Source organism: Mandrillus leucophaeus, unplaced genomic scaffold (genome assembly GCF_000951045.1).
Source record: "Mandrillus leucophaeus isolate KB7577 unplaced genomic scaffold, Mleu.le_1.0 Scaffold464, whole genome shotgun sequence".
NCBI lineage: Eukaryota > Metazoa > Chordata > Mammalia > Primates > Cercopithecidae > Mandrillus > Mandrillus leucophaeus.
This window is the reverse complement of record NW_012104965.1, coordinates 865,943-892,263: the sequence shown is the minus strand read 5'-3', so window position 1 is coordinate 892,263 and position 26,321 is coordinate 865,943. Positions and strand designations below refer to the sequence as shown.

The following is a 26,321-nucleotide window of genomic DNA, read 5'->3' as shown; positions in this document are numbered from 1 at the left end:
TTTTAAAAGTATCAATTTTTTACTATATGTCGTTTTTGGGGGAAAAGTAAGACACCAAAACATTTTAAAATGAAAGCATTGACTGGTGTTCCATTCGCTAAACTCTTTTTGATATGAATGACAAATTATTTTTTCCTTAAGACTACAGCATTGCTAATTTGCTCCATATGTGTACAATTTGTCTTTGACCTTTAATAAATGTCCTCTAGGCAGTCCACTTACCATCCAAGAACAACGCCACAACATCATTTTACTTGCACACAAAGACTTGAAAGCTTCATAAAAATAAATGATCCGTGGCATAAGATACATTAACCAGCAGAATAATAAGCTATTTCAGCCCTGTAAATTTTAGCGCCCATCTATTCAAATCCTCACTGGGTCACTTTAGTATTAAATTGATAGGAGTAAAATGGTAAATACACATGCTTTATTTGTTAAGGTGCCAGCTATATATTTTGTGAAAAAGTTTGTTAGCTCAGGATATTTAAAAACGATGTCTCTTTCCAATAAATGATTTTATGTGTTACAGACACATTTAGTATTAAGCATCATGTATATTTAATATCACAATGTCTACTTCAGTGCCCCAAAAAGCCTTCATTCACTTTATAGTTTCCATTACTGAAGAGCCAACATTCAGTTCTCCCACAGTTGTGTAAAGTGCAGGCAAGCCACAAGAGCTTCTAGTTTTAGCTTGCAGCCCGTGGGACCACGATAATTGTTATGAAGCCATTAATTCTACCTCAGCAGTTTCAACTGTCAGGTACATGTAACAATAATTGCACTTAATGAATGCTGCTCAATTTATTAAGTACAAAATGAAAACCAGTATTCTTTTATATGCAGCACTGAGGCATATTATTTATCATTTGTGTGTACCCATGTTGAATATTCTGCTATCATTTATTGGTCAGGGTATATAGCCATAGTTTTTCTAAAGCTTTTCTTTATTAAAAAACAATGCAGGAAATTGTAACTCTTTAATTAAAGGATAATTAAAATAATTAGTACCAAAACAAATATTTAATAAGAATCTATGTCTATGGAAAACAATCCAGCAAAACCAAGACCAAGTTCCTGCTTTAGAAAAATAAGATTCTTTCTGTGCTATTCTCCCCGCCCCCAATCTTTACTAGAATATGAAAAAATTCAAAAGCTTCCAGTTGCTTGAAATATCCGTGTTGTTTCTTTCTCAAAGTTTTTGGCAGTAAAACTTTTGTATACAGACATACAGTCTGCCTCAGGATTTTCAAAAGTAAGAGCTAGATTTCTTATTTTCAGTCACTCAAGGTAAACTGCATAGACATTTGCAAGAGCGAAAAGAGAAGAATTTCTGAAAACGTAAGATGAAAAGGTATCATTTTTAGGATCCCAGAGGCATCTGCTTCCAATAAGTATGCTCTGCCTGTTCAGTTGTCCAATGTGAACAATCACAATTAGTTTATATCGTGGAATCATCAAGTCCTTGACCCGGGCTTTAATAACCTAGAAATGTAAAAAAAGGGAGGGTCTTCATTTAGCCACATTGAAACTCAAAAGTATTAACCTTTGTTATAAATATAGGGGATTTAATTTAATAGCATGATACATTGTAGATACTTTGAGTAATTGTTGTAGAACCATAACTATGATTCCCTTCAAGCATGGTCCTCTTGAGATAGAACATGCAGGGACAAAATCATAACACCAGCAATAAATCTACCTTTTCTAAGATACACGAAATAATTATAATCCAGAGCACAGAATTTAATAAATTACATTCTTTGAAAATTTATGTTAAGATGGCTTCATGTCAAAGAATGTTGGCATTGGAGTTACACTGTCTTATTCATGTCTAATTAAGGAATCATACATCTGGAGTCTCCTGTAATATAACTAATCATTAATGTTTATTAAAGAGTTTGTTATAAAAAAGAGAGTAGAGAAAACCTTGATGAAGTTTCAGCCCTGGGGTTGGTAAAAATAGAAACATGCTTAAAGTCTGTATTTGATGGCACTCAAAGAAGCTGTCTTAGTGAAGAGAAAATAATCATTGAAATGTTGTATCTTTTATAATAAACACTTTTATAAATGGGGCAGTTTTATACAATTTTACATAATGCATGCAAATGATGCATATGATTGTTTTAGACAAACGTTTTATGTATACACACACATGCGCGCGCGCACACACACACACACTCATATATGTAGAATATGACCTAATTATAAATATGCATTTTAACTGTTACTGCAAATTAATTCCCCTCATCAAAAAAGTAGAGGGTTCATTGTACTTTAGCAAATATTCTAGCCAATGTTAACACTTTGGGCAAATCACACGTGTACCTCAGAAATGGTTTTAGTCATCTGTCTACAGAGCTCTGGTTCATATTCTTCTACTTGTAGATAGCTGGTTAACACATCTTTCAAAATATGATTGACAATGACCACAGGAAAATGTTTGGGAGGACCTGAAAATACACATAAAATTTATTTCTAAAAGGTCATTTCAAATCATACCCACCCACCCCATAGGCTAATCAAAAGAGTATTGAAACGTGGAGGGATTTAATCTTGTGGGTGGACTCTATTAAAAGAAACAAGTGGCTGTAATTAGATTTCCTGTCAAGTGCTCTGGGAGAAGAAAACAATATTTTCATACATTTACCTGACCATCTCAAAAATGTGTTCAATATTGCTGGGGTTTGACCTTGAAAGTCTCTTCCTTCCCAGGCCCCATTGTTAGGGATATACTTCAAAGTCTCAACAGCTTTCTAACTGGCTCTCTGCCTCTTGTATCTACTGCTCCAATCTATCTACCAGATCTTAAGTGATATTCCCCTTAGCCAGGTCTAAGTTGTGGTTCCCTATGGCCCCTTCTTCCGCTACCACAGTGCCCCACTTGCAGACTGCTCCAGCCTCACAGGCTTCATCTGCCTGTAAAGGTGCTCCTGTGTCTTTACTCTTGCTCTTTTGTTTTCAAATGGAATACCTTTCCCCATCTTGTTCATCTGAGAAACAGCCACTCATGTTTCAAGACCATCTCAAATGTCTTCTTCTCCAGGTAGCACTCTATCTCCTGTCAGGTAAAAATGTCCCTGCTTTGGGACAATGTCCCTGCTTTCCATGCACTGGGTCCCCACTGCCATCCTGGCTCCTAATCCACTTGATGTTGGCTAAAGCATACCTGCGTTTCCAGTTATATGGTAAGCAAGCTCGGATTTTTTCCTCCTCAGAGTCTAATACAATGCTAAAGGCATAAGAAATTTTTAATGTATCATTTCTGAATTTAAATAGAATTACAAATTTTATAGATAATAATCACTATATATGATATATGATTATATATTGTATACATATATAATAATGAATACTTTTTATTAAGCTTTTGCTATGTGTCAGGCAGTGTGATAAGCACTTCATATTACCTTATATAGTCTTCCAATAGATCTCTGAGGTGAATCTCACTGTTATCTCCATTTGGCAGGTGGGGAAACAGATTTAAATACATTGAGTAACCTGCCCAGAATCACACACAGAGGCAGAGCTGGGCTGCACACCCAGGTTTATCTGATGCTAGAGCTTATATTCTCAACCACACTTCATCCACGTTCAGAGGAGAAGCTTCAGATGAATCTTCTTTATCCTGCATCCCAGGAATATTAGCCATATCATCACTTTGGTCATATACTAATGTCATTGCATGACATGAACATGTGCCCGGGGCTTGGCATAGAGAAGTCCAATCATTATTTGTTGAATTGATAAAGATGAAGGAATGAGATCAAGAATTCTATTCAATTCTCTTTTAATAGTTGTCAATATCTATTTATAAGTGTTTGTTTGGGATGACTGTATCTGTCAGGGTCAAAGGAAATATATGGCACCCTATAGTTAAAATAATTCCAGGAGGAAGTTCTGAGTGGGATGTAGAAAATCACAAGGGATAGTGCAGTAGCCCTCAGCCAGTGAAAGTAACGTTGTCAGCCCACCCCCAACCCCAAGATTGGGGAATAGAGGAAGAGTTTTTAATAGATCCCGGAAGGGTGGTGTGGAGAGGGCTCCCCTGGGAGCAGTTTCTGTCCTTTGGTTGAGGAATGTAACCAGGCTGTGATGAACTCACAGGCAGGAGCCAGGGAAATAAACAACTCCACCTCACACTTCTCACTCCCTCTGCCTCTCTGCTGAGGTTTCCCACTGGCGGAACTTAACCAGAAGGTTATAGCCCTTTGACTGCAGTTCAGTTAGGTGAGCCTCTTGAGGTTCTATAAATGGTATTTTTATTTTCATGATAATATAGAAATTGTTGAATTCCATTTAAATCATGGCAGGGTGGGGGTGGAGAATGAATCTGGATAGGTAAAGTGGTTCTTAGAGTTCTCCCCATCACCTCCTGCAAACCCAAGCCTAGGGCGTGGTTGATTGACCCAGGGGTAACAATGCTCTGGGCCAGGACAATGAGAGTCTTTTCTTGGAATTTTTATTTTAAACTGCGAGTAGGAAAAAAGAGTCAGCCTCTTTCTCGTGGCAAAAGTTACCATGTGACTCTGAGGACCTGCTGGAGACCATGTTTTTCATGGTGGAAAGGAGGCCAGGCCACCCAAACAGAAGAAAGTGCACACAGGTTAGTGCTGGAAAGAGGGTTCTGGTGGCACTTGAGTCTGTTTCCAGTAGTTCCATTGTACAGTGCTACCAATGTCCTTTCCACACTTTGCTTGGATTAGAAAAAAAAAGTCATTAACCAGATTCTGTTTTGAAAATACTTTGAAATATGGTAATAACATATTCTTTTCTTACTTCTTTGTTACCTTTCCCCTAAACATCCAGAATCATCCATCAATGTTCAGCTTTTGACTTCTGAAATAAGCTCCTAAAATTACTTTCAGAGTCAACTGATGTGAATGGCAAAGCTTTTCTTCTCTTTTGAGATTTTTTTTCCTTAGGAGAAAAAACATGTTTTAGAAATCAAAAGGCAAAGACCTGAAGGATCCGGACAAAAAAAAATTTTAAAAACAAACAAAACTTGTCCTTAAAAATTAGATAAAGATAAGGTTACTTAATGTATGTGGGCTTCCACTACCCCAAATTGGGGTAATAATAAGAATTACTACATTTTTTTTTGTTAGAATTAAATGAGACAATATATTGAATATATTTAGAACAGTACTTGTCACACAATAAAACACTCCTTAGATATGTGATCTTATTAGTGTTATTGCTGTTATTGTAGTTATTGCACGTTGAAGGAAAAATTGGGGATTTACCTTGCTGAGAAGGTAGCAAGATGAAAGAGGATGTAAGTTGGGAGACAGTGAGGCCTGCAGGGTTGGGAAGGACCCCATGGGGTGGTGCAAAATCAATGCTGAGAGATTGACAGGGTCTAAGAAAACCTGACATAGACAGGGCCTGAGTACTTCGTGGAAGCTGAACTCAAATAATCTCTCTCTCTCTCTCAGTATTTTGAATCTACTTTCCACTGTGCTGGCTTCATTCTCAAGGCAGGCTGTCTTGATGTAGTAGCAAAGATGGCCACCAATAGTTCTAGTCTGGCCTGGTGCTCGCAGTCCATGTTTGTAAATGACCAGGTGCCACTATACTCATAGTTCCAGAAAAAGTCCTGTGGAAAACTTATTCCATAATTAACATGAAGTTACAATGAATATCATGGAAGGTTTTTATTCTTAGTGATCTATAGTAAGGTCCTTGAGTCAGTCACATTCAGGAGTAGTATCATGATGAATGGAGAGATTTAAACATATTACATCATTTGATGTAATTACCTAGCATCCCTATGATGTATAGACTATTATCCCTATTTATAAGTGAAGAAACTGAGATTCGATGATGCTAAATACCTTGCTCAAGGAATTAGCAAAATTGGTATTCAAATTCAGATATGACAGATGCTACAGCCTGCATTTTCTTTGATATTTGTTTTAGTAATTAATGAGGAGTATGTAAATGGTATTTTATTATAAGAAACACAGTTTCCTTTTCTATACCCTTTTTTCCTTTCATGAATTTTACTCATGCTTCATCTCATTTTTTTAGTTGTAATTATTTACATAAATGCTCTCATTTAAGATGTGTTTAGATGATGCAAACCTTATCAAACAGAATGAAAAATTAATTAAACATAATAGTGCTGGTGATTGGCTGATATTTCCTTCCACTTTTCTGGCCAGCATCACATTGTAAAGATATGATAAACTCTTTACCAAAGTCCCACTGATATAGTTTGGATATTTGTCCCCTTCAAATCTCATACTGAAATGCGATCCCCAGTGTTGGAGGTGGGGCCTGGTGGGAGGTGTTGGGGCCAGGAAGGTAGATCCCTCATGAATGGCTTGGTGCTGTCCCAGCGGTAGTAACTGAGTTCTTGCTCTATAGTTCTCCCTCTATTAGGTTACATGAGAGCTGGGTGTTTAAAACAGCCTGGCCTCTCTCTTGTTCCCTCTCTTGCCATGTGACACGCCAACTCTCCTTCCCTTCTGCCATGCCTAAAATCTTACTGAGGTCTTACCAGAAGCAGATGTTGGCACCACGCTTCCTGTATAGTCTCTAGAACCATGAGCCAAATAAACCTCTTTTCTTTATAAATTACAGTCTCAGGTATTTCTTTATAGCAATGCAAAATGGACTAATACATCCACAAAATACCTTTCTTATGTTAAATAAACCCAGAAACAAGTAGAAGTGGAAATACAGTTTTGATTAAGTATTAATGAAATGGATGGTTGAATGCTTTAAAAAGTGAATTGTCAAGCATAAAATACTTTAATTATTTAAAAATTCACATAGACTATTGTAGGAAAATATGGGTGTATTTCATCTATACTAAGCTTTTTCTAAAATTACTTTTCTAATATGGTTCATACTCAGTACTTCTAAAACTGATAAGATGCTTTATTTGAGAAAACAAGTTGCAAAAAATATCCTTATGTAGAAACATAGGGATTCACATTTCACCTGCCTTATCTTGTTGAAATCTGATTCAAACCCTTCCAGCATGCACAGCTCAAAGTCATAGACACCTTATGGCTAAGAACTTTTAGCTGCAAGTGAGGGAAAACCTGACCCAAACTTAGCTTGCCTAACTGAAAAGTTAAAGGGTAGTCAACTGGATTTAGGACTCAAATGATGCCATCAGGATTCTGTTGTTCTCTCTCAGTTTCAAGTCAGGGCAAGATGGTAGACACTGCCAGAGCCCCTATATTCCTTCAAGTTTCAGGGCTTTATGTTCTTTTGCAACAGGCCAAACAACATTTTCTGAATTTAATCTCAAAGGCTTTGATTGGATTGACCATGGTTATATGCCATCCTAGAATCAGTCACTGCTCTATCTATAAAGCCAGTGCCAGCTTCATCAGAATGCTAGGATCAAAAGTGGTGACAATGGTGGAATTTCAAAGGAAATTTAGTGAAGTTACCAGAGAAGTATAAAAGTATATTGGATGGCAGGAATATTAGCTGTCGGCCACAGGCACTGTGAAAATACCAATAGATTGGCTAATTATGGAGCCGTGTAATCTATGTAGTCTTGGGGATTCCTGTAGAAAACTGGCTACAAGGCCAAAGGGAACATGCTGATGGTCTATACTTTTCTTGGGGGTTAACTGGCCACAGATGGAATCACCTTGGCCCATAGAGTCTTCCTTTGCCCCTTGGTAAATCTCTGTGGAATTTCTATATAGCAGTAATTATATATGAATTCAGATAATAGTGGGCAGGTATGCGTTTAGAGAAAACAAGTGGGTCTATGAGGAAACATGGGTGGGAAAAGATATTTGCCGTGGACTCCACTTGGGAGTATAGGGGCAGGTGCAAAGATCTTTGTTTTCAAAGACTCAAAACCTCAGTGGTAATGGATAAACATCTCTGTCAACAGGGGACTATGAGTCATTTACCTTTGCTTTGAGTTTTTTTTTTTTTCCTTCACCTATTAACAACACTGATTGGTTTTGTTGGCTAAAACATCAATACTTATCTCTTTCATTTAAGTCATATCTCTCTATGTACCCAGAAATACTCAGTGAATTTGTTAAGTCAGTAGTATGCTGTATATATCAGTGCCACCCAGTGAATTGCTTGGCATTTGGGAAACATTAGTAAAGAAAAGTAAGATAGCGCGTGTTGCTACCATTCTGCTGAGGAAGAAACTAAAGCAACATCAAATCACTCAATTCATTAAAGTCCCTTATATTGTGCTAGAATTGAAGACAATGCCAGGTTATCAAATATCATTTTTAAAAGCATCAGTCACCAGTTTAGAAGTTTAAAATAGGAGTGAGAGATAAAAGAACACACCCAACTGATAGGTGTTTTCCATCTGAACTGTAAGGCGAGAGACATCATCACGCTGACTAGGTTCATCCATGTAAGACACGGTACTCGTAGAACTAAAAACAAGGGAGAAAACGAATTTTAGTCATTATTATAACAATAACAACAAAATACAATATTGCTTTAAGCTAAAATGTTACAAAGATGAAGTTTTGTCAGAAAATTTCAAGTAAGTCCTATGTAAATATCCCAGTGGTATATGGAAAGTCTAAAACATTTTAGAAATGGAAATATTAAGATGCAAAGGAGGTATTTGGAGAAGGCCTCAATGTGATGGCTGAAGCCCAGGGCAGTTACTCAGGTCATCAAATTATCCAGAAAGTGATCCTGGGTTGATGTATGTGTATGGGGTAACAGAACATACTTCAAAATCCATTGCCAATCGTGTCTCTACCACTGATATAAAGCCTCTCCTCAAAGTAGACAAAGCTCACAAACAGGGCTGGGAGACATATGAGGAAGCTTAAAACGTTGGGAAACAACTCTATATACACATGGAGTATTATAAAGGGTTCACTATTATATGGAGTTCACAAAATCCCTTTAGTATGAAAAAGAAAAATGAGAAACTCATCTATGTGGTAAAGGAAACCACAATTCACTAAAACCATAATAAATTAATAAGCATCAATCACCCTTTTCAACATTAAAAAAGGGTTTTGCTTTCATTATCAAGGCAATATGAGCTTATCCTGGTGCTAAACAGGAGACCCAAGCAAAGAGGAGCCCCCACTGTCTCTCTGGCACTACTTAATTCAATTTAGTTCAGAGGAAATTCAGCTGCAACTAATGACAGTCTCAGAACGCTGCACCCTCAATTTTCTCCACCTGTGAAAATGAACGTTAAGACAGATGTCATTTCAAAGGGGAGGATATAATAGCATGTGTGTGAGTATGTGTGTGTGTGTGTGTGTGTTCAGAGTGACCACTTTTCTAAGCAGGCTATGTTTTTGATTTAATTAAATAAAGAAGAGATATTTGCTCTTAATCTTTGGGGATCTTTTCTCTTGGAAGGAATTTAAAATGCTTAGTTCTACACCGTGTGGAATTAATGAACTTCTTACAAATTGATATTTTAAGAAAATCACGGGTAATCTATTTTTAAAAATCCTTTAATGCAATACAACTTACATGATAAATTAGGGTTTACCCACTCAGTGCAAGAAAATGATGGAAGAAATTCTGGCTGCTTTTTTCATGGTGGATTTCTGGATGAGTGACTTAGTCTTTATTCTTATAACACCTGCCTTCCTCAATTTACTGCTGCCCTTTGAAGTAGCAACCAACCTGTTTGGCCACACTGGCTGCAGGTGCTGTGGGCAATACCAAAGACTATTACTGCTGCTTAAAAAACCCAATGTTACATAAATCCCTTGATTCTAAGATAAGTCAGTCTGTCCCATTACTATATGTGCTACTTTTAACTTTGGAAAACATTTCCCATGAATTATCTCATTTTACTTTCACAATATCCTCTGAGGAAAGTAAAAGATTCATTATTCTACCCATTTCAGAGATAAAGGGAATGAGGCAAAGGGCTTAATGTTCATGTATAAAAGGCAGACAGATTTCAAATGTCCTGTTTACCTCTTAGTGACAAAGTCCCAAGTATGATTATAACTGACAGAATGAAAATAGGGGCAATGAAATAATTAATCACTGCAATTAAAACTTACTTGCACAAACATACAGAAGGTATTCATAAAAATTTCTTTTCTACTGGACACCATATTAAAAATTCATGGAGAAGAAGAGGTGGTGCAAAACTCAAATTAGCTGGAGTGAAAAGTCCAAGACAATAAAAGCAAATAAGGATTTTGATAAACTGTTTTCACTATCAGTTACTGAAGATTGACAATCAGTGCACTTAATATTATTATCATTATGAAACTGGTAAATGTCATAAGGGCAGCTTAAAAACCCAACTGGTTGAAGATTGGTGTGCACACAGAAAGTTTTGCAGATTGACTTTTTTTAAGTTATTGAAGATGAATTTGTTCAGTGCCCTTTTATTTCCACAGTAATCATGTAAACAGTGTATGCTCATTTTAAAAATTCAAAACATACAGAAAAACGTAGAGAAGAAAGTAAAATTATGCAAAATGTATTAACCTCAGTGGTTCTCTAACCCCTGTCAACATTAAGAAAATCACTTCAGACATTTGATTTTACCTGTGGGCTCATATTAGAGATGCTTTTAAATAAATTTAAAATGTATCATAGATTACTTTCCATGTCAATAAATAGCAAACCATACTTTAAATTTCAAGACAGTACTTAATATATGCACATTCTGGGTTTCATTTAACCATTTATACTCCATGCCTTTTAGGCTATTTCCAATATTCTACTATTATAAAGAAAATTATAATGAACATTGTGTCAGGGACTCTTATTTACTTTCTAAAGTTATTCTTTCCTTCTTCCTCGGTAGCAGAATCCTACATTTGTAGGACTATTCTTCTGCAGACTAATAACAAATTCTCAGTCTCTTTTTGTGCTATTGTGGCCTATGTGGCTTATGAGTCAATGAGATGTAAGTGGAACTGTTGTGTGGAAATTCTGAGAGGTTCCTCAAAAGAACTAACGCAGCCTATAGGAGCCTGTTTTGACCCTTCTTGGTGACTGGAATGTGGATATTCCAGAGCTCAGCACTGTCTTGGGTCTTGAGATGACCTTGTAGATCACAGATAAGAAAGAAGCCTCTGAACTTCCTCTCTTCAGACTTATTTTATGTAAGAGAAAAATAAATTTATATTTTGTTTAAACTAATGTTTATTATTATACGCAGCAGTAGATCTAACTGATAGAAAGTCTAATACAGAGTTTGCTACCTGGAAGTGGGATGCTACAAGTAATCAATAAATCATACAACTTGGGGCTGGCAGTGGTGGCTCATGCCTACAATCCCAGCACTTTGGGAGGCAGAGGTGAGCAGACCACTTGAGGCCAGGAGTTCAAGACCAGCCTCGGTAACATGGCAAAACCCCATCTCTACTAAAAATATATTTTTAAAAATTAGCTGGGTATGGTGGCACACACCTGAGATCCCAGCTACTTGGGAGGCTGAGGCACAAGCACGGCTTGAACCCGGAAGGTGGAGATTGCAGTGAGCCGAGATCATGCCATTGCACGCCAGCCTGGGCAACAGAGCAAGACTCTGTCTCGAAAAACAAAACAAAACAAAAACCAGTAAAACCCATAAAACTTGGAATGAGTTTTAGAAAGGAACTAGGGCTTTGAGGAGTAAATTTTCAATATTTTGCTGGAAATCTGGTAATTATTTAAAAAAAAACTATTATTTTAGGTTGGGGGTACATGTGAAGGTTTGTTATATAGGTGAACTTGTGTCACGGGACTTTGTTTTACAGATTATTTCATCACTCAGGTATTAAGCCCAGTACCCTATAGTTATCTTTTCTGCTCCTCTCCCTCCTCCCACCCTCAACCCTCACGTAGGCCCCAGTATCTGTCGTTCCCCTCTTTGTGTTCGTGAATTCTCATCATTTAGCGCCCACTGATAAGTGAAGACATGTGAAGCCTGGAAATTCTTATCCTCCAGAGGGAAAATATTTAATTAGTCTATTGCTTTCTGTGCCTTGGAAGGCTGACTGTGCATCAGTTAAGACTACAATGTCATAAAAAATTACAGGAAAAGTTTATTTTTTAAAACCTGTGTTTACGGCGTTATAAAAAGCTGAGATCTGATAGTTCCCACATTAGAATGAATGGGTTAGAAAAAGGGAGAGAGAGAAAAAGAAGAAAAAGTTGAATAGAAAAAAATAAGATATTGATTCCTTGAGAAAAGACAAAAGGAAGAGAGAAAATATTTAAAATACTTGCGGTTATGGGCAAACAGCATTAAACCAGAATATGGGCTTGGCAAATTTTTAGAAATAAAACAGTTTTATGTTTTAAAATTGGGGAATTGCCAATATCAATTCAGAATACTGGTTTAGAAAAACCTGGGCATATTTTCTATTGATAAACAGCTTCACTCAATGAAATCTTTAAAGATAAATATGTGAGACACCCAAAAAGTAAATTTATAATTTTAATTACCAGTGCTATATACCTGGCACAATACATTTTTGGGGTATATATCACAACTTTACAAATGGATGGGTTTCAGTTGTCTATCATCAGACTTTCCCTAGTTTACAATGACAACCCTTCTAGACACGTCATCTCATTGCAAAGTGAATGCTATAGTTTTATTTTTTAAATATAAAAAATGTTCTTGCTGTCTCTGTGTTTTACCAGCTTGTTGGCATTTATGGAGAAAAAAATTCAATTGGCAAAATGTGTCCCAGAGAGTTATAAAGTTTTAGAAAGAAAGGTAGATGAAAAGTAATGCAATAAAAGAAAGTCTGGCCAAAACCACTGGTGAGAACACTTAACAAATTAACTAATATTATTGCAGATGGAAGAGTAACAACTTGTAATTCAATGAAAAATTCAGTGAATATCTGAAACCACATGTGCTATTGCTGAAAACAGACAGCCTGCATACGGAAGTAGCTGCATGAAATTGGTCCAAAATAACAAAAATAATCCTCTTTATATGTACCTGATGACACTGGAAATGCACCATGCTAATCCAACAGTATGCATTCTGATTATTTGCAGGAAAAAGACAAAAAAAGAAAAAGTTAAGAAATTAGAGCCTGTAGTCCCAGCTGCTTGAGAGCCTGAGGCTGGAGAATTACTTGAAACTGGGAAGCGGAGGTTGCAGTGAGCTGAGATCATGCCACTGCACTCCAGCCTGGGCAACAGAGCAAGATTCCATCTCAAAAAACAAAAACAAAAACCAAAAAAACACCAAAGGAAAAAAAGAAAAGAAAAGAAGTTAGAACATATTTACTCTTTAATGAAATTCATTTTTTCTTAGAAACATCTTGCAAATTTGCTTGCTGACCAGTCTTTGAATTACATAGATAAACACAAGGCATGTCTTTTTATTATGACTGCTAGAGACGGTAACAGTAATTTCAGTTAATTCTCATCAGCCACAATAGCATTTAATTAGTATTGAGAACTCATTTCCAGACATTTTCAATATTATTATTATACCTAGATGTTTTCAAGCTGCAGGAAGAGATAATATTGAATGCATATCTGGCCTTAGAAACATTAAAGTAGTATATTTAAAGGTCAGAATATCATCTTTTCCTTCTATTTGTAACCATGAAATGCCTGGAGCCACCATATTTATAAATATAGTATCATTTAAGTGTGCCTTTTGGGGGGTGGATAAGCTGTTACTAAAATCATGTGCTGCCTCCCAGTGGTGATATTTCAGAGTGCACAGAGAAAAGCAAGATCTTCAGGGTACAAATTTGTACATTTGTACTTTCCAGTTTTCTTCATTCTTTCAACAAATATTTATTGCCTACAACATGTCAGGCACAGTGGGAAGTATTGGTAACACAGATAAAAATAAGAGCCCTTGTGCTCAAAAAACAGGATGTAGAATATAAGATTAAATATGCATAGAAACTCCTTTACTCGGGAACTTTCCACCTAAGACTATCCATGGATATTTTTATGAGTGTAATGCTCAAGACCAAAGCATACCAACTTGTCCCCCAGCAATAGATGATGTTATTTGTCTGGTAAGACAAGTTAGTTTTGCAGCTATTTAGTTTATACCAAATTTGCTGGATTTTTACGTACAGGCAGATCATATTTATTGTGCCTCACTTTATTCTGCTTCGCACACAATGTGTTTTTACAGACTGAAGGTTTGTGTCAACCTTGCGTTGAGCACATCTATCAGCATCACTTTTCCAACAGCATGTGCTTACTTCATGTCTCTATGTCACATTTTGTTAATGCTCCCAATATTTTAGATTTTTCATATTATCATATCTGTTATGGAGATCTGTGATGGGTGATCTTTTATGTTATTATTGTAATTGCTTTAGGGTGCCACAAACTGTATCCATATAAAGCAGCTGACTTAACTGATAAATGTTATGTGTGTTCTGACTTCTCCACTGACCAGCCATTTCCCCATCTCTGTCTCTCTTTGGGTCTTCCTATTTCCTGTGACACAACAATATTGAAATTAGGCCAATTAATAACCCTACAGGGGTCTCTAAGTGCTCAAGTGAAAGGAAGAGTCCCACATCTCTCACTTTCAATCAAAAGCTAGAAATAACCAAGTGTGGTGAGGAAGGCATGTCAAAAGCCGAGACAGGCTGAAAGCTAGGCCTTTTGGGCCAACAACTAGCCGAGTTGTGACTACGAATAAGTAGATTTTTTGTTTGTTTTTGTTTTTTTTTTAGACAGAATCTCACTTCGTCACCCAGGTTGGAGCGCAGTGGTATGATCTTGGCTCACTGCATCCTCGAACTCCCAGGCTCAGGTGATCCTCCCACCTCAGTCTCCCAAGTAGCAAGGACTACAGGTGCACACCACTACACCTGGATAATTTTGTTTTAATTTTTTTGTACAGAAGGGTTTTGCCATGTTGCCCAGGCTGGTCTCGAACTCTTGAACTCAAGTGATCCACCCACCTCAGCCTCCAAAGTGCTGGGATTACAGGTGAGAGCCACTGCACCTGACTGAAAAGTTCTTGAAGGAAATTAAAAGTGTCACTTCAGCGAACACATGAATGATAAGAAAGCAAACCAGCCTTACTGCTGATATGGAGAAAGTTTTAGTGGTCTGGATAGAAGATCAAACCAGTCATAAATTCCCTTAAGCCAAAGCCCAATCCAGAGCAAGGCCCTAACTCTCTTCAATTCCATAAAGGCTAAGAAAGGTGAGGAAGCTACAGAAGAAGTTTGAAACTAGCAGAGGTTGATTCATGAAGCTTCAGGAAAGAAGCCATCTCTGTAACATAAAAGTGCAAGGTGAGGCAGCAAGTGCTGATGTAGAAGCTGCAGCCAGTTACCCAGAAGATCTAAGGTCATTGGATAAGCTAAGATCATTGATGAACAACAGATTTTCCATGTAGATTAAACAGTCTTCTTTTAGAAGATGCCACCTGGGGCTTTTATAGCTAGAGAGAGGTCAATGCCTGGCTTCAAAGCTTCAAAGGACAGACTGACTCTTTTGGTAGTGGCTAATGCAGCTTGTGCCTTTAAGTTCAAGGCAATGCTCATTTACCATCCTGAAAATCCCAGGGCCCTTGAGAATTATGTTAAATCTACTGCATTCTATAAATGAAACAAAAAAGACTAGATGACAGCACATCTGTTTTATGGCATAGTTTCTTGAATATTTTAAGCCCACTGTTGAGACCTGCTGCTCAGAAAAAAAGATTCCTTTTAAAATATTACTGCTCATTGACAATGAATCTGGTCACCCAAGAGCTCTGATGGAGATGTACAAGGAGATTAATGTTGCTTTCATGCCTGCTAACACAACATCCATTCTGCAGCCCATGGATCAAGGAGTAATTTTGACCTTCAAGTCTTATTTATTTATTTACTTATTTTTAAATTTTTAATTGATGTATCATAGTTGTATATTTTTATGGGGAACATGTGATATTTTGATCCCTGCATATACAATGTATAATGATCAAATCAGGATAACTGGGATATCCATTACCTCAAACATTTATCTTTTCTTTGTATTGGGAACATTAAAATTCCTCCAGCAATTTTTCCCTCTAACCCCCACTAACTATTTTGGAATATATAATAAATTATTGTTAACTATAATCTCTCTACTGTACTATTGAATACTAGAACTTATTCCATCTAATTATATTTTTGTATGCATTCTCCAGCTTCTTTTCACCCCACAAATCTTATGATTTAAGAAATTCATTTTGTAAGGCTATTGCTGTCATAGATGGGGATTTCTCTGATGGAGCTGAGCAAAGTAAGTTGAAAAGGATTCAGCATCCTGCATGCCATTAAGAACATTCATGATTCATGGGAGGAGGTCAAAGTGTCAACATTAACAGGAGTTTGGAAGAAGTTGATTCTAGCCCTCAGGGATGACTTTGAGGGGTTCAAGACTTCAGTGGAGGAAGTAACTGCAGATGCAGTGGAAATAGAAAGAGAACTTGAATTAGTGTTAAAGGATACAAAATTATAGCTAGATAGGAGAAATAAGTTCTAGTGTTCTTACCACTGTAGGGTAACCACAGATGAAAATAATAGATAGATTCAAATAGCTAGAAAGAGGACATTGAATGTTCCCAATGTGAAGAAATACTAAATGTTTGAGATAATGGATATACTAATCACCCTGATCTGATTACTATACATTATATGTATGGAAAAATCACTGTGTACCCCATGAATATGTATAGTTGAAATTTTCGGTTAAAACATAACATTTATAATGGTTGACAAAGAAATGGAACCTGAATATACGGCAGAATTGCTACAATCTCATGGTAAACTTAAACAGATGAGGAGTTGCTTCTTACAAATGAGCAAAGAAAGTGGTTTCTTGAGATGGAATCTACTTTGGGTAAAGATGCTGTGAACACTGTTGAAATGACAACAGATAATTTAGAATATTACATACACTTAGTTGATACAGGAGTGGCAGGGTTTAAGATGAATGGACTAATTTTGAAAGAAGTTCTACTGTGGGTAAAATGCTATCAAACGTCATCACATGCTACAGGGAAATCTCTCATGAAAGGAAGAGTCCATTGATGTGGCCAGCTTTAAAATTTATTTTATTATTTCGTTTCATTTTATTTTTATTTTATTTGAGATAGTGTCTCTTTCTGTTGCCCAGGCTGGAGTGTAGTGGTATGATCAAAGCTCGCTACAGCCTCAGCCTCCCAGACTCAGGGATCCTCCTGCCTCAGTCTCCCAAGTATCTAGGACTACAGGCAGGCACTACAATGCCTGGCTGATTTGTTTGTAGGGAAGGGGGTGTCTCATTATGTTGCCCAGGCTGGTCTTGAACTCCTGGCTGCAGTGATCCTCTTGCCTTGGCTCCCCAAAGTGTTGGAATTATAGGTGTGAGTCACTTTGCCCAGTCTATTGTCTTATTTTAAGAAATTGCCACAGCTATCCCAACCTTCAGCAACCACCACCCTGATTAGTCAGCAGACGTCGACACTGAGGCAAGACCCTCCACCAGCAAAAAGATGACAACTTGCTGAAGGTTCAGATGATCATCAGCATTTTTAGCAATACACGATTTTTATACTAAGGTATGTACATTTTTTTCTTTAGATAAAATGCTATTGAATACTTAATAGACTACACACAGAACAGTGTAAACAATTTTTATGTGCATGGGAAACTAAAACATTCATGTGACTTTCTTTATTGCAAAATACACTTTATTGCAATGGTCTGGAACTAAACCTGCAATATTGCTAAAGTATGCCCGTAGTTTTTAGGTATTTTACTCACATTATTTGCTCCATTTTACAAGTAAGAGAAAGGTTATAATGGAAAGAAAAGAAAATTTTCAAAAATGAAAGGGGCAGGAACATGACAAATGACATGTTCTTGTGGAACACCTTTTTTTTGAGTAGGGGTGATTCTGAAGGATAAAGAATGAACCACGCAGCCTGTGAAAAGCACAGCTCTGGAGTGATTGAAGGTAATTCAGAAATGGTGATTGAGAAAGCACAACAATTTTAAGTATGTGGATGGAAGACCAGAGTTAGTGTCTGAAGCCTATTGAGCTAATGCTCATCCAAGAGCAAGGGAGGTGATAGTCAAGCACAGCTGATGAACTTTTGTTGCAGCTCCTGGATGAAATGCACTAGTTCAAAGCTGTGTCATGCTGGGCAATCATCAGAGAGGTGATGCTGGGAGTGCGGGTGCCATGAATACCTCTACAAAGCTGTGGAGATCATCAAGGAGGAGTGTGACCTATTACAACAGATTTCCAACACAAATGAAACTGTTCTTTTGGGTTTTTGAAAAATAGATGCACAATGGAATGTGTCAACATGGAGGTAAAAATGTACATTAAAAAAATCTGAACAAGCATTTTTCTATTTGCTGTAAATACATCTTACGTCTCTAAGAGGAAAGCCCCTAGTCACTCTGGACTTAACACATACACAGACCTGTGAACCTAACTTGTTTGTGAACAAAAGAAACTTGCTTGCTCAGGAATTGATAAAGTACAACAATTATTCATTCAATGATCACAAAATATTTATTGAGTGACTACTATATGCCAGGCACCATTTTAGGTCTTTGGGATACAATACTGAAAAAAACAAAAACAAAAACAAACTATAGTCTCTGCTCCCATGGAACTGTTACTTTAGTAAGGAAAGACAGAGAATAGACAATAAAATACTAAGTAAACAAATTATATATTATGATAAAAGGTGATACATGCCTCAGGGAAAAGAAAAAATAGAGCAGGTTAAGGGAATTTGGAATTGGGTGGAGGAGATGATGTGATGTGTAATTTCAAATGAAGTGGTCAAGGTAGGCCTTCATGAACAAAGACAGGAGGTGAGGAAATGAACCACATGGATGGCTGAGGTAAAGGTATACCAGGAAGAGAGAACAGCACATGCAAAGCCTTTGAGACAGAAGGCTGCTAGTGTGTTTGAGAAAATGCATAGAGACCAGCAGAGAGGGAGGAAGAAGAAAAGGAGTGAACGGAGATAAAGTTGCAAAGGTGTCAGGTAGCTAGATCACATATGGCTTTGTGGGCCATTATTCTGTAAGTTCTTACTCTGATAAAGCAGACACACTCCTGTATTTTCTGAGAACTATTAACTTTCTTTGCCAAATGGCGACATCAGGTTTTACTCTCACATCCCTTGCCAACATTTGGTATTACTCTCTTTTCTCATGTTTTGCCATTTGGATGGGTGCAAAATGGTATCTTGTTTTAATTTATATTGTTTCTGCTTGAAAGTGAGTTTTAGCACCTCTTCATATTCTGCTTAGCCATTTGGGCTTCGTTTCTGAAAATTGCTGTCTTCTTTGACTATTTTAAAAATTGTTTTCCTAGCATAAGTTGTTAATGTGCAGGATTAAAAAAACGTATATGTATCTTCGGCCAGCCTATTAACTATGTCTATTGCATCCTTTGTTGAACAGAAGCACTAGATTTTATTGTGGTTATATTTATCCAAAAATTATTTTGCTCTATGGTTTGAGTTTTCATTTTGGGATCTTCTTTCTGAAATCTTTCCTTACTCCTAGAACACAAAGGTATGGGTCTGTGCTCTCTTCTCTTAGCTTTGTTAACAGATTTCCACATTTTGGTCTTCCAACTGGAGTTTATCTATGCAAAGCGTGTAAGGTAAGAGGTCAGCTTCATTTTCCTCCATACAGTGAGCCAGTGTTCTGCCAACACAATCTATAATTTCCCCATTTACAGACATAAATGGGGATAAAAATATCTTCTCTATTTAACTTACATAGATATCATATGTGAAATGGCTTAATAACCTATAAAGTACAATACGATATTAGTTGTTATTGTGGTTTCATTTGGAAACGTAGCCATTTCAGTTTTCCCAAACTGTTTTCTCTCTTTGGGGGAGGCTGTGTCTCAGGCAGATGTTGTTGGGGGCTTTAGTTTAATGTAGATGGCGATACAACTTATCTCCTAACTCTGATCTTCTAATCTCTAGCCTTCTCCTTCAGGTATCAAAATGAAGAAATTGTTCTAGCAACACCATTTTCAATTGCCTATAAACAGCTCACAGTAGTATAGATTGAATGATGGAATACATTAATCACTGTTGAAATGAAGTAATGAATGCAATCATTTCCATTTTGGGCACTTTTACTGGGAAGACCTAGACAAATGTGAAAAAAGTTACCAGGCAACTCTCAGTTTCCCTGAAAAATGAACTTACCTAAATTAGAAACCTATAGTTATTCATCTTTATATGCCTAATATGTGGCACAGTAATTGGCACATAGAAGCTAATAAATCCTGAATAAATGAAGAAATACATATAGTGTGGCCTAACTGGCATGTTAGATGCCATCAGTGGGTTCACATGGGGAGCTGTGGGATCCATACAGAAAGTTCTGGTAACATGGCATCACTGTAATTTTGGTTTGAGGCAAAGGAGAGAATGTTCAGCCCCCAACCTTGTTCCTAATCTACTAGTGGAACTCCTGGCCTCACAGATAACAAGCCTGGATATCATGTCACATGATCCTGTGAAAGTAACTTGACCTCATAGCTTCTGTTTCCATTTTAAGAAAATGAGAGAAGCACATCTGTTCAAACACTGTTCAGTGTCTGCCAAAGCCTGAGCTTCCAACAAGAAAGATGTCATTGTAAAGACCTGCTGTTACTGTGGATGGCAAACAGAAGGTTCTGGTGAATGAACATAATAGTTTTATTACTGCAAATCCCACATGGATTGCCAATTTTCAGGAAATGAAAATACTCGACTAATAAACAAAAGCCCATTTTGCTGCTTGCTAATTCTGTAGCTTTGGAGCCTCAATGTCTCTAAGCTTCTGCTTTTTCATTTGTCGAATGGGGGAGATAATAACATCTATCTTTATAGAGCAGGAGTCGGCAAACATTTCTGTAAAAGGCCAAATAGCAGATATTTTTGGGTTTGCAGGCCCTACGGTTTCTTTTGTAACTAACTCAACTCTGCTGTTACGGTGCGAAAGCGGCCAGAGACAACACATAAGTGAATAGGAATGGCTGTGTCCCAATAAACTTTATGCACATAGAGATTTGAATTTCTTATTATTCTTACATGTTGCAAAAAAAACTGTTCCTTTTGATTTTTTTCACCTATGTAAAAACCATATTTAGCAAAACAGATGCAGATTGGAATTGGCCTTTGGGTCATAGTTTGTCAGCTCCTATTATGGAGCTTCTGTGGTACATAAATAAGGTTCATAGTAAGGGCTTTATAAATGTTAGCTATTATCATCCTTATTATTATAAATTGTTTAGGTAAAAAGTAATTTGAAATTACAGATGGAGTATGATGACAACTGTGTAGTGTACTGTCTGGACTCAGACAGTATGGGTCTGATATACGTATGTCCAGGTCTAACAGAAATATGCCAACACACTAACAGTTACCATGTTAGGATAATAAGATCCAGCTTAAGATGTTTCTGTTTTTTCTTTAATAAAACATAAAAATTACATTAAATTGAAGAGATAACCTAAAAACAGACCCAATCTTGAAAACAGTTCACAATAATATTTAATATAAATTTAATCTTCTTTTTGTAATTCAGAAGACATTTTAGATATTCATTCTGTCTGGGGATCACTGTGAAGCATTAGTTACAACTGTGGAAGGCTGCAGACATGGAGACCAAGACTGTAGGGCTAAATCTATGGTGATCTTATACCACATGTAAGAAGCAGCTTTTCAAGGAGGTCTGCCTTTACTCTTCTTGTCTTCTTTATAAGAGTGGTTACTGTTAAAAAAATAAGTCCATAGTCTATTGAAGGAGATAGATGAGAAAGTCACCAAATATAAGTGCATATGGAAGGCAAAAGCAGTAGGAGAAGAAAGGCAGATCACCCAACCCGGTCTGGAGGTGGAGGTGGTCATAGATGGGTAATTAGACAGCACTTCCCAAAGAGGTGGAGATGAAGTGAAATTCTGATGGAAGAAGTGAAGAAAGCCAGGGGAATAGTATAAGAAGAACATTCCAGGCAAGGAGTCGAGGTACCCCATGGGGAAGCAACGTGGGGTGATGGCTGGGGGCCGGATAGAGCACTGAGGGATAATTGAGTATGACTGGAGGGGGAGGATGCCTGCAAGATGGTGGGGAAGATGGTGCTATGGAAGTAGATAGGGGTCTGTGAACTTTGTATCTCATAGTCAGGATTTGGGACTGTATCCTAATCATTAAGTCAAGTTACTTGACCTGTAAACTTCAGTTATTTCATAGTAAAGTGGTGTAAATGATGCCTATCTAGTAGGATTAATGCTGGGGAGATTCAATGAGATAATGTATTTCAGTCCTTAATAAAATTCAGAATGTTTTACATTATTGAAATTTATATTTTCAAAATTGTTTTAAAGTAATTTTCAAATGAAAGTTATATGTTTTTCCGTAAAACACTGCAATTCCAAAACAATGCCTGCATTTGATAGTCACTAAGCTTTCAGAATTTTTCTGCTAGTTGAAGCCTCATTCATGAAGGAGAATAACTTGTACTGTCTAATTCCAGACAGTGAGGAAGCCAATGGAAAGCAAGTATTAATACAAGTTAGCGTGGGGTGGGGGAAGCCTCCTAAATAGTCTGCATTGCAAGGGGACTTGGAAGCTGATCATTTGCTATTTAAGAAAAAAAGTACAAATAGAGGATCCATTCTAAATGTTTTGTTTGAGAATCCAAAACCAAAATAGCTATCATTTAAATGTGGTTGTCAGTGAAAAATCTATCCTAATGTATTGATAAATATGATTTTTGTATTCTTGTTACTTTTAAAATGTACTTATACTTCATCAATAAGAGGTTAAAAAGAGTGATCTCTAATTCTTCAAATGTAGCCATGCTCTGATTCTATAAGACAAATTTGTTTTGAAGGGGAAAAGATAAATGAAAGTCATGCAAGTAGGGATTACAATTTAATCTTTGGAGAGGGTATTTAAAAAAATATCATGGGTACATAATTTATGTCAGACTCTTACTTAAATAGTTTCTTGGAAAATGTAAGTTGAATTTAAGCTAACAATTAGTTTTAAATAATTTAAAAAATAACCCATGCACTTAACTATTGGAAATAGCAGCCAGAAGAGCTTAGAAGCAAAAATTACAAAGATTAATTATTCTCCCTCCTTTACTTCTGACATGTGCTGGGATTGCTACTCTTTTATAGTCAGTTTCCCACCTGTAAAAGACACTGTATGTGTAATCCACAGACTCCAGGGCTGGAACATGGAGTTGTAAGTAAGCATTAATATACTCTGAGAATAGAAAGATTTTGGTTTCAGAATTCTAATTATTCCAGTTCTTCTAGTCTCTGTTCTGCAGGATACCCTAGTTTCTGCTTCCCAATATATACCCAATCTACTACATCCTCCAATCCTATAGAAACTAAGAACGAAAGTCTATGATTCATTGACTGCTACATCCATAATTTGTTTTGTTTTCGTCCCAACAGCAGTCAAAAGGAAATGCCATGAAAATATTAAAAATTGATGCATATCTTTAGGAGAAAAGATGCAACATGTGGCAAGAGCCAAAAAATCTACTTACTGCTCTTTGACCTACTAATTATTCTTTTGGGAGATGACCAAGCAGAGACATATAGTAAAAAAGAAAAAAATGGAAACAAACTTAAAATGTCCAATAATTAGAGAATGGTTAAGCAACCCAGAATAATAAATTAACAAAATATTATGCAGTCATTTAAGAGGGTATGGAAAAAACTATGAAAATACATGACAAAATTAAATAAAATAATGTTAAGTACATTGTATGTGTATGTATTGATTACAAAAGTGCAAAACCTGTGTTATAAAATATTGAGGAGAAGAACTCAAAAGACATATAAGTGAGTCTGGTTTACACTCCATGTAGTGTTTCTTTTGAGCAGAGGGTTTTTTGGGATAATCTGAAATAGCAAAAATGCTGCTAGGATTAACACATCACTCAAGTTTTCTCTCTTTTTCTTTTTAAATATGGCCCCTAAAGATGACCTGAACCTTGTACTTGCCCATTTTATCTCTTTTTATGTCCCTGAGGAAGTGTTTTTTTTTCTCCTAATAAACATTACGAACCTATTTATTCCATAAATGATTTTAAAATTTTAGACAGTTACTCACTCTTTGGTGCGCCCATGAATTTCCTTTCGCCAAAATTCATGATTACTTAGAGAAGAAATACTCCCTCTTTTCTTCGATGAACGAGCTGCTCTGTCTTTAGTATTGTCTGACATCATCATAACCTATGGAAGAAGACTTTTGTAAAACAGTGAAAGAAAGATCTGGAAACATTTTAGTTAGTATAACAGGGACTAACCTCAAAGTACATGGATACTTTTCCTACCATTTTTGAACAGGGAAGTGGGGTTTCCTCAAGAGCAATATATAGTATTTGTTATTATTCTGATCAGTAAAACTGGAACTATGATAACTCTGAAAATGCTTATTTATGCAATAGTATACTTAATTTACATAAGCAGATATTAATCTATAGCAAAAATGCTTAATTGATGGAGAGGGAGGTCATTGACAAAAGATATGCATGTATAGAAGAAAGATGCTATCCTACATCAGAAACCAATATTTGTATTGCCCCCCAATTTAATCATAATATAGCTTGGTTAATTAATATTTGCTGTCACTGTTACATTTTATTTTTGAGACAGGGTCTTGTTCTGTCACCCAGGTTGGAGCACAGTGGCATGATCATGGTTCACTACAGCCCCAAACACCTGAGCTCAAGTGTTCCTCCCAACTCAGCCACCTGAGTAGCTGGGACTACAGGTGTATGCCATCATGCGGGGCTAATTTTTTATTTTTCGTAGAGATAGGGTCTATGTTGCCCAGGCTGGTCTTGAACTCCTGGGATCAAGCAATCCTGCTTCAGCCTCTCAACGTGCTGGAATTACAGGCGTGAGCCACTCTACCTGGCCTATTTTATTATTTTAGAGACAGGATCTAGCTCTTGTTACCCAGGCTGGAGTGCAGTGGCATGATCATAGCTCACTGTAACTTCAAACTCCTGGGCTCAAGCGGTCCACTCACCTCAGCCTCCCTAGTAGCTAGGACTATAGGCCTGCACCACCATGCCTGGCTAATTTTTAAAAGTTTTTGTAGAGACACGGTCTATGTCGCCCAGGCTGGTCTTAATCTCCTGGCCTTAAGTGATCCTCCTGCCTTGGCCTCCCAAAGTGCTGGAATTACAGTCATAAACCACTGTGCCTGACCTGCCATGACTTTAAAAAATAATATTAGGGGTAGGGGGCTAGAAAATAAATAAATAAATAAAGATTAAAATTAACCTTGGCTTCTCAAAGATTTTCTGTTGTTTTGTTTTCTCGAGCAACATTTACATACTTTGTAAGAAGCAAATAGGACTTAACTTTTAAATAAATAATTTATTGAAAAACTCCCTCCTTCCTACTAATACTTGTTAAAGAGCTTGGTAGTAGCAATGGACTTCCCAGAACTATAACTTCCCAGACTATAACTATGGACTTCCCAGACTATAACTCTAATGCCTCACTGCCTACCTACAAATTTAGATATTCATTTAAATTATTTCACAATCTATAAATGTGAGAGCCCCAGTAAGGAAATACTGTGCTAGTCACCAAAGCTTAAAAATAAAAGAAAATCCACGCCTTCAAGGAGCTGGCAGTTGAGTGGGTAGGGCAGATATGAACATATCCTAAAACCCAGTGGCATCAGTGTCAGGGCAGAGGTGCTGTGTGTGGGTGTGGGAGGCAGCGTGGTGTGTGTGTGCACGTGAGTGTAAGGGTCCTTGAGTGTGTACCTGTGAGTGTGCATCTCTGTGTGTGCAGGTGCCTGTGTTCGTGTGTATGAAGGTGTGTGTGTTTATGAGTGTGGGAAGATACACGGCCTGATTAGGTGGGTCATTCAGGTTTTGCTGCAAAGCCACGTAGACCCATCTCGACCTCAGCTGTTTCCAAAACTGCCCTGCAGGCCGCCCCCTCCCCAAGAAAGGCCAGAGTTGCGACCTGGAGGTCCTCATGGGTGCGGCCAGCCACAGGAAGACCGCCCAGGGTCAGGGGATGACCTTGCTGGCCAGCTCTGCGTTGGCTATCACTCTTGAAGCCCAGCCATGCAATGGGGCAGGGGACGAGCTGTTGGGTCCGACTTTCAGTTCCCAAATTTGGAATCATTTTTTCTTATTTGTTGGGGAGAGGAGGAATAAGGTGACTGAGAGATCGGGGCCAAGTCGGGCCATTTCTCAACAAAGGGCCGATCCCTTGCCCCCTGTCCTGACGCGCTGCAGAGAGAGCGACCCTACCTGCAGCAGGGAGGCTTCGCCCGGAGCCTCCCAGACCTCCGGCTCGTTCACTGCAGACGCTGCGCGCGGCGCGGCTCCGGTCTCCCGGGCCTTACTCAGCCGGCGGCCGCCGGCGCACTCCCACTGGA

At 37.5% G+C, this 26,321-nt stretch overlaps 1 protein-coding gene across 1 annotated transcript; it reads right to left on the bottom strand.

Moving 5' to 3' along the window:
• Window positions 1-26,321, bottom strand: TCTEX1D1 (Tctex1 domain containing 1). Its single transcript, XM_011994962.1, has 5 exons — window positions 26,194-26,321; window positions 24,021-24,142; window positions 8,293-8,384; window positions 2,332-2,456; window positions 1-1,488 (listed from the first exon to the last, which is right to left on the bottom strand). The coding sequence occupies exons 2-5, from the start codon at window positions 24,137-24,139 to the stop codon at window positions 1,285-1,287; spliced, it is 540 nt and encodes a 179-aa protein (XP_011850352.1). The 5' UTR covers window positions 24,140-24,142; window positions 26,194-26,321; the 3' UTR covers window positions 1-1,284.

Excerpts from the sequence above, each read along its gene's own strand:
- TCTEX1D1 (XM_011994962.1), bottom strand. The coding sequence starts at position 24,139 with ATGATGATGTCAGACAATACTAAAGACAGAGCAGCTCGTTCATCGAAG. Across the intron at positions 2,457-8,292 it reads GGAAAACACCTATCAGTTGG|GTCCTCCCAAACATTTTCCT; the intron begins GTGTGTTCTTTT and ends GTGTATTTTCAG. Across the intron at positions 1,489-2,331 it reads TGACTAAAACCATTTCTGAG|GTTATTAAAGCCCGGGTCAA; the intron begins GTACACGTGTGA and ends TTACATTTCTAG.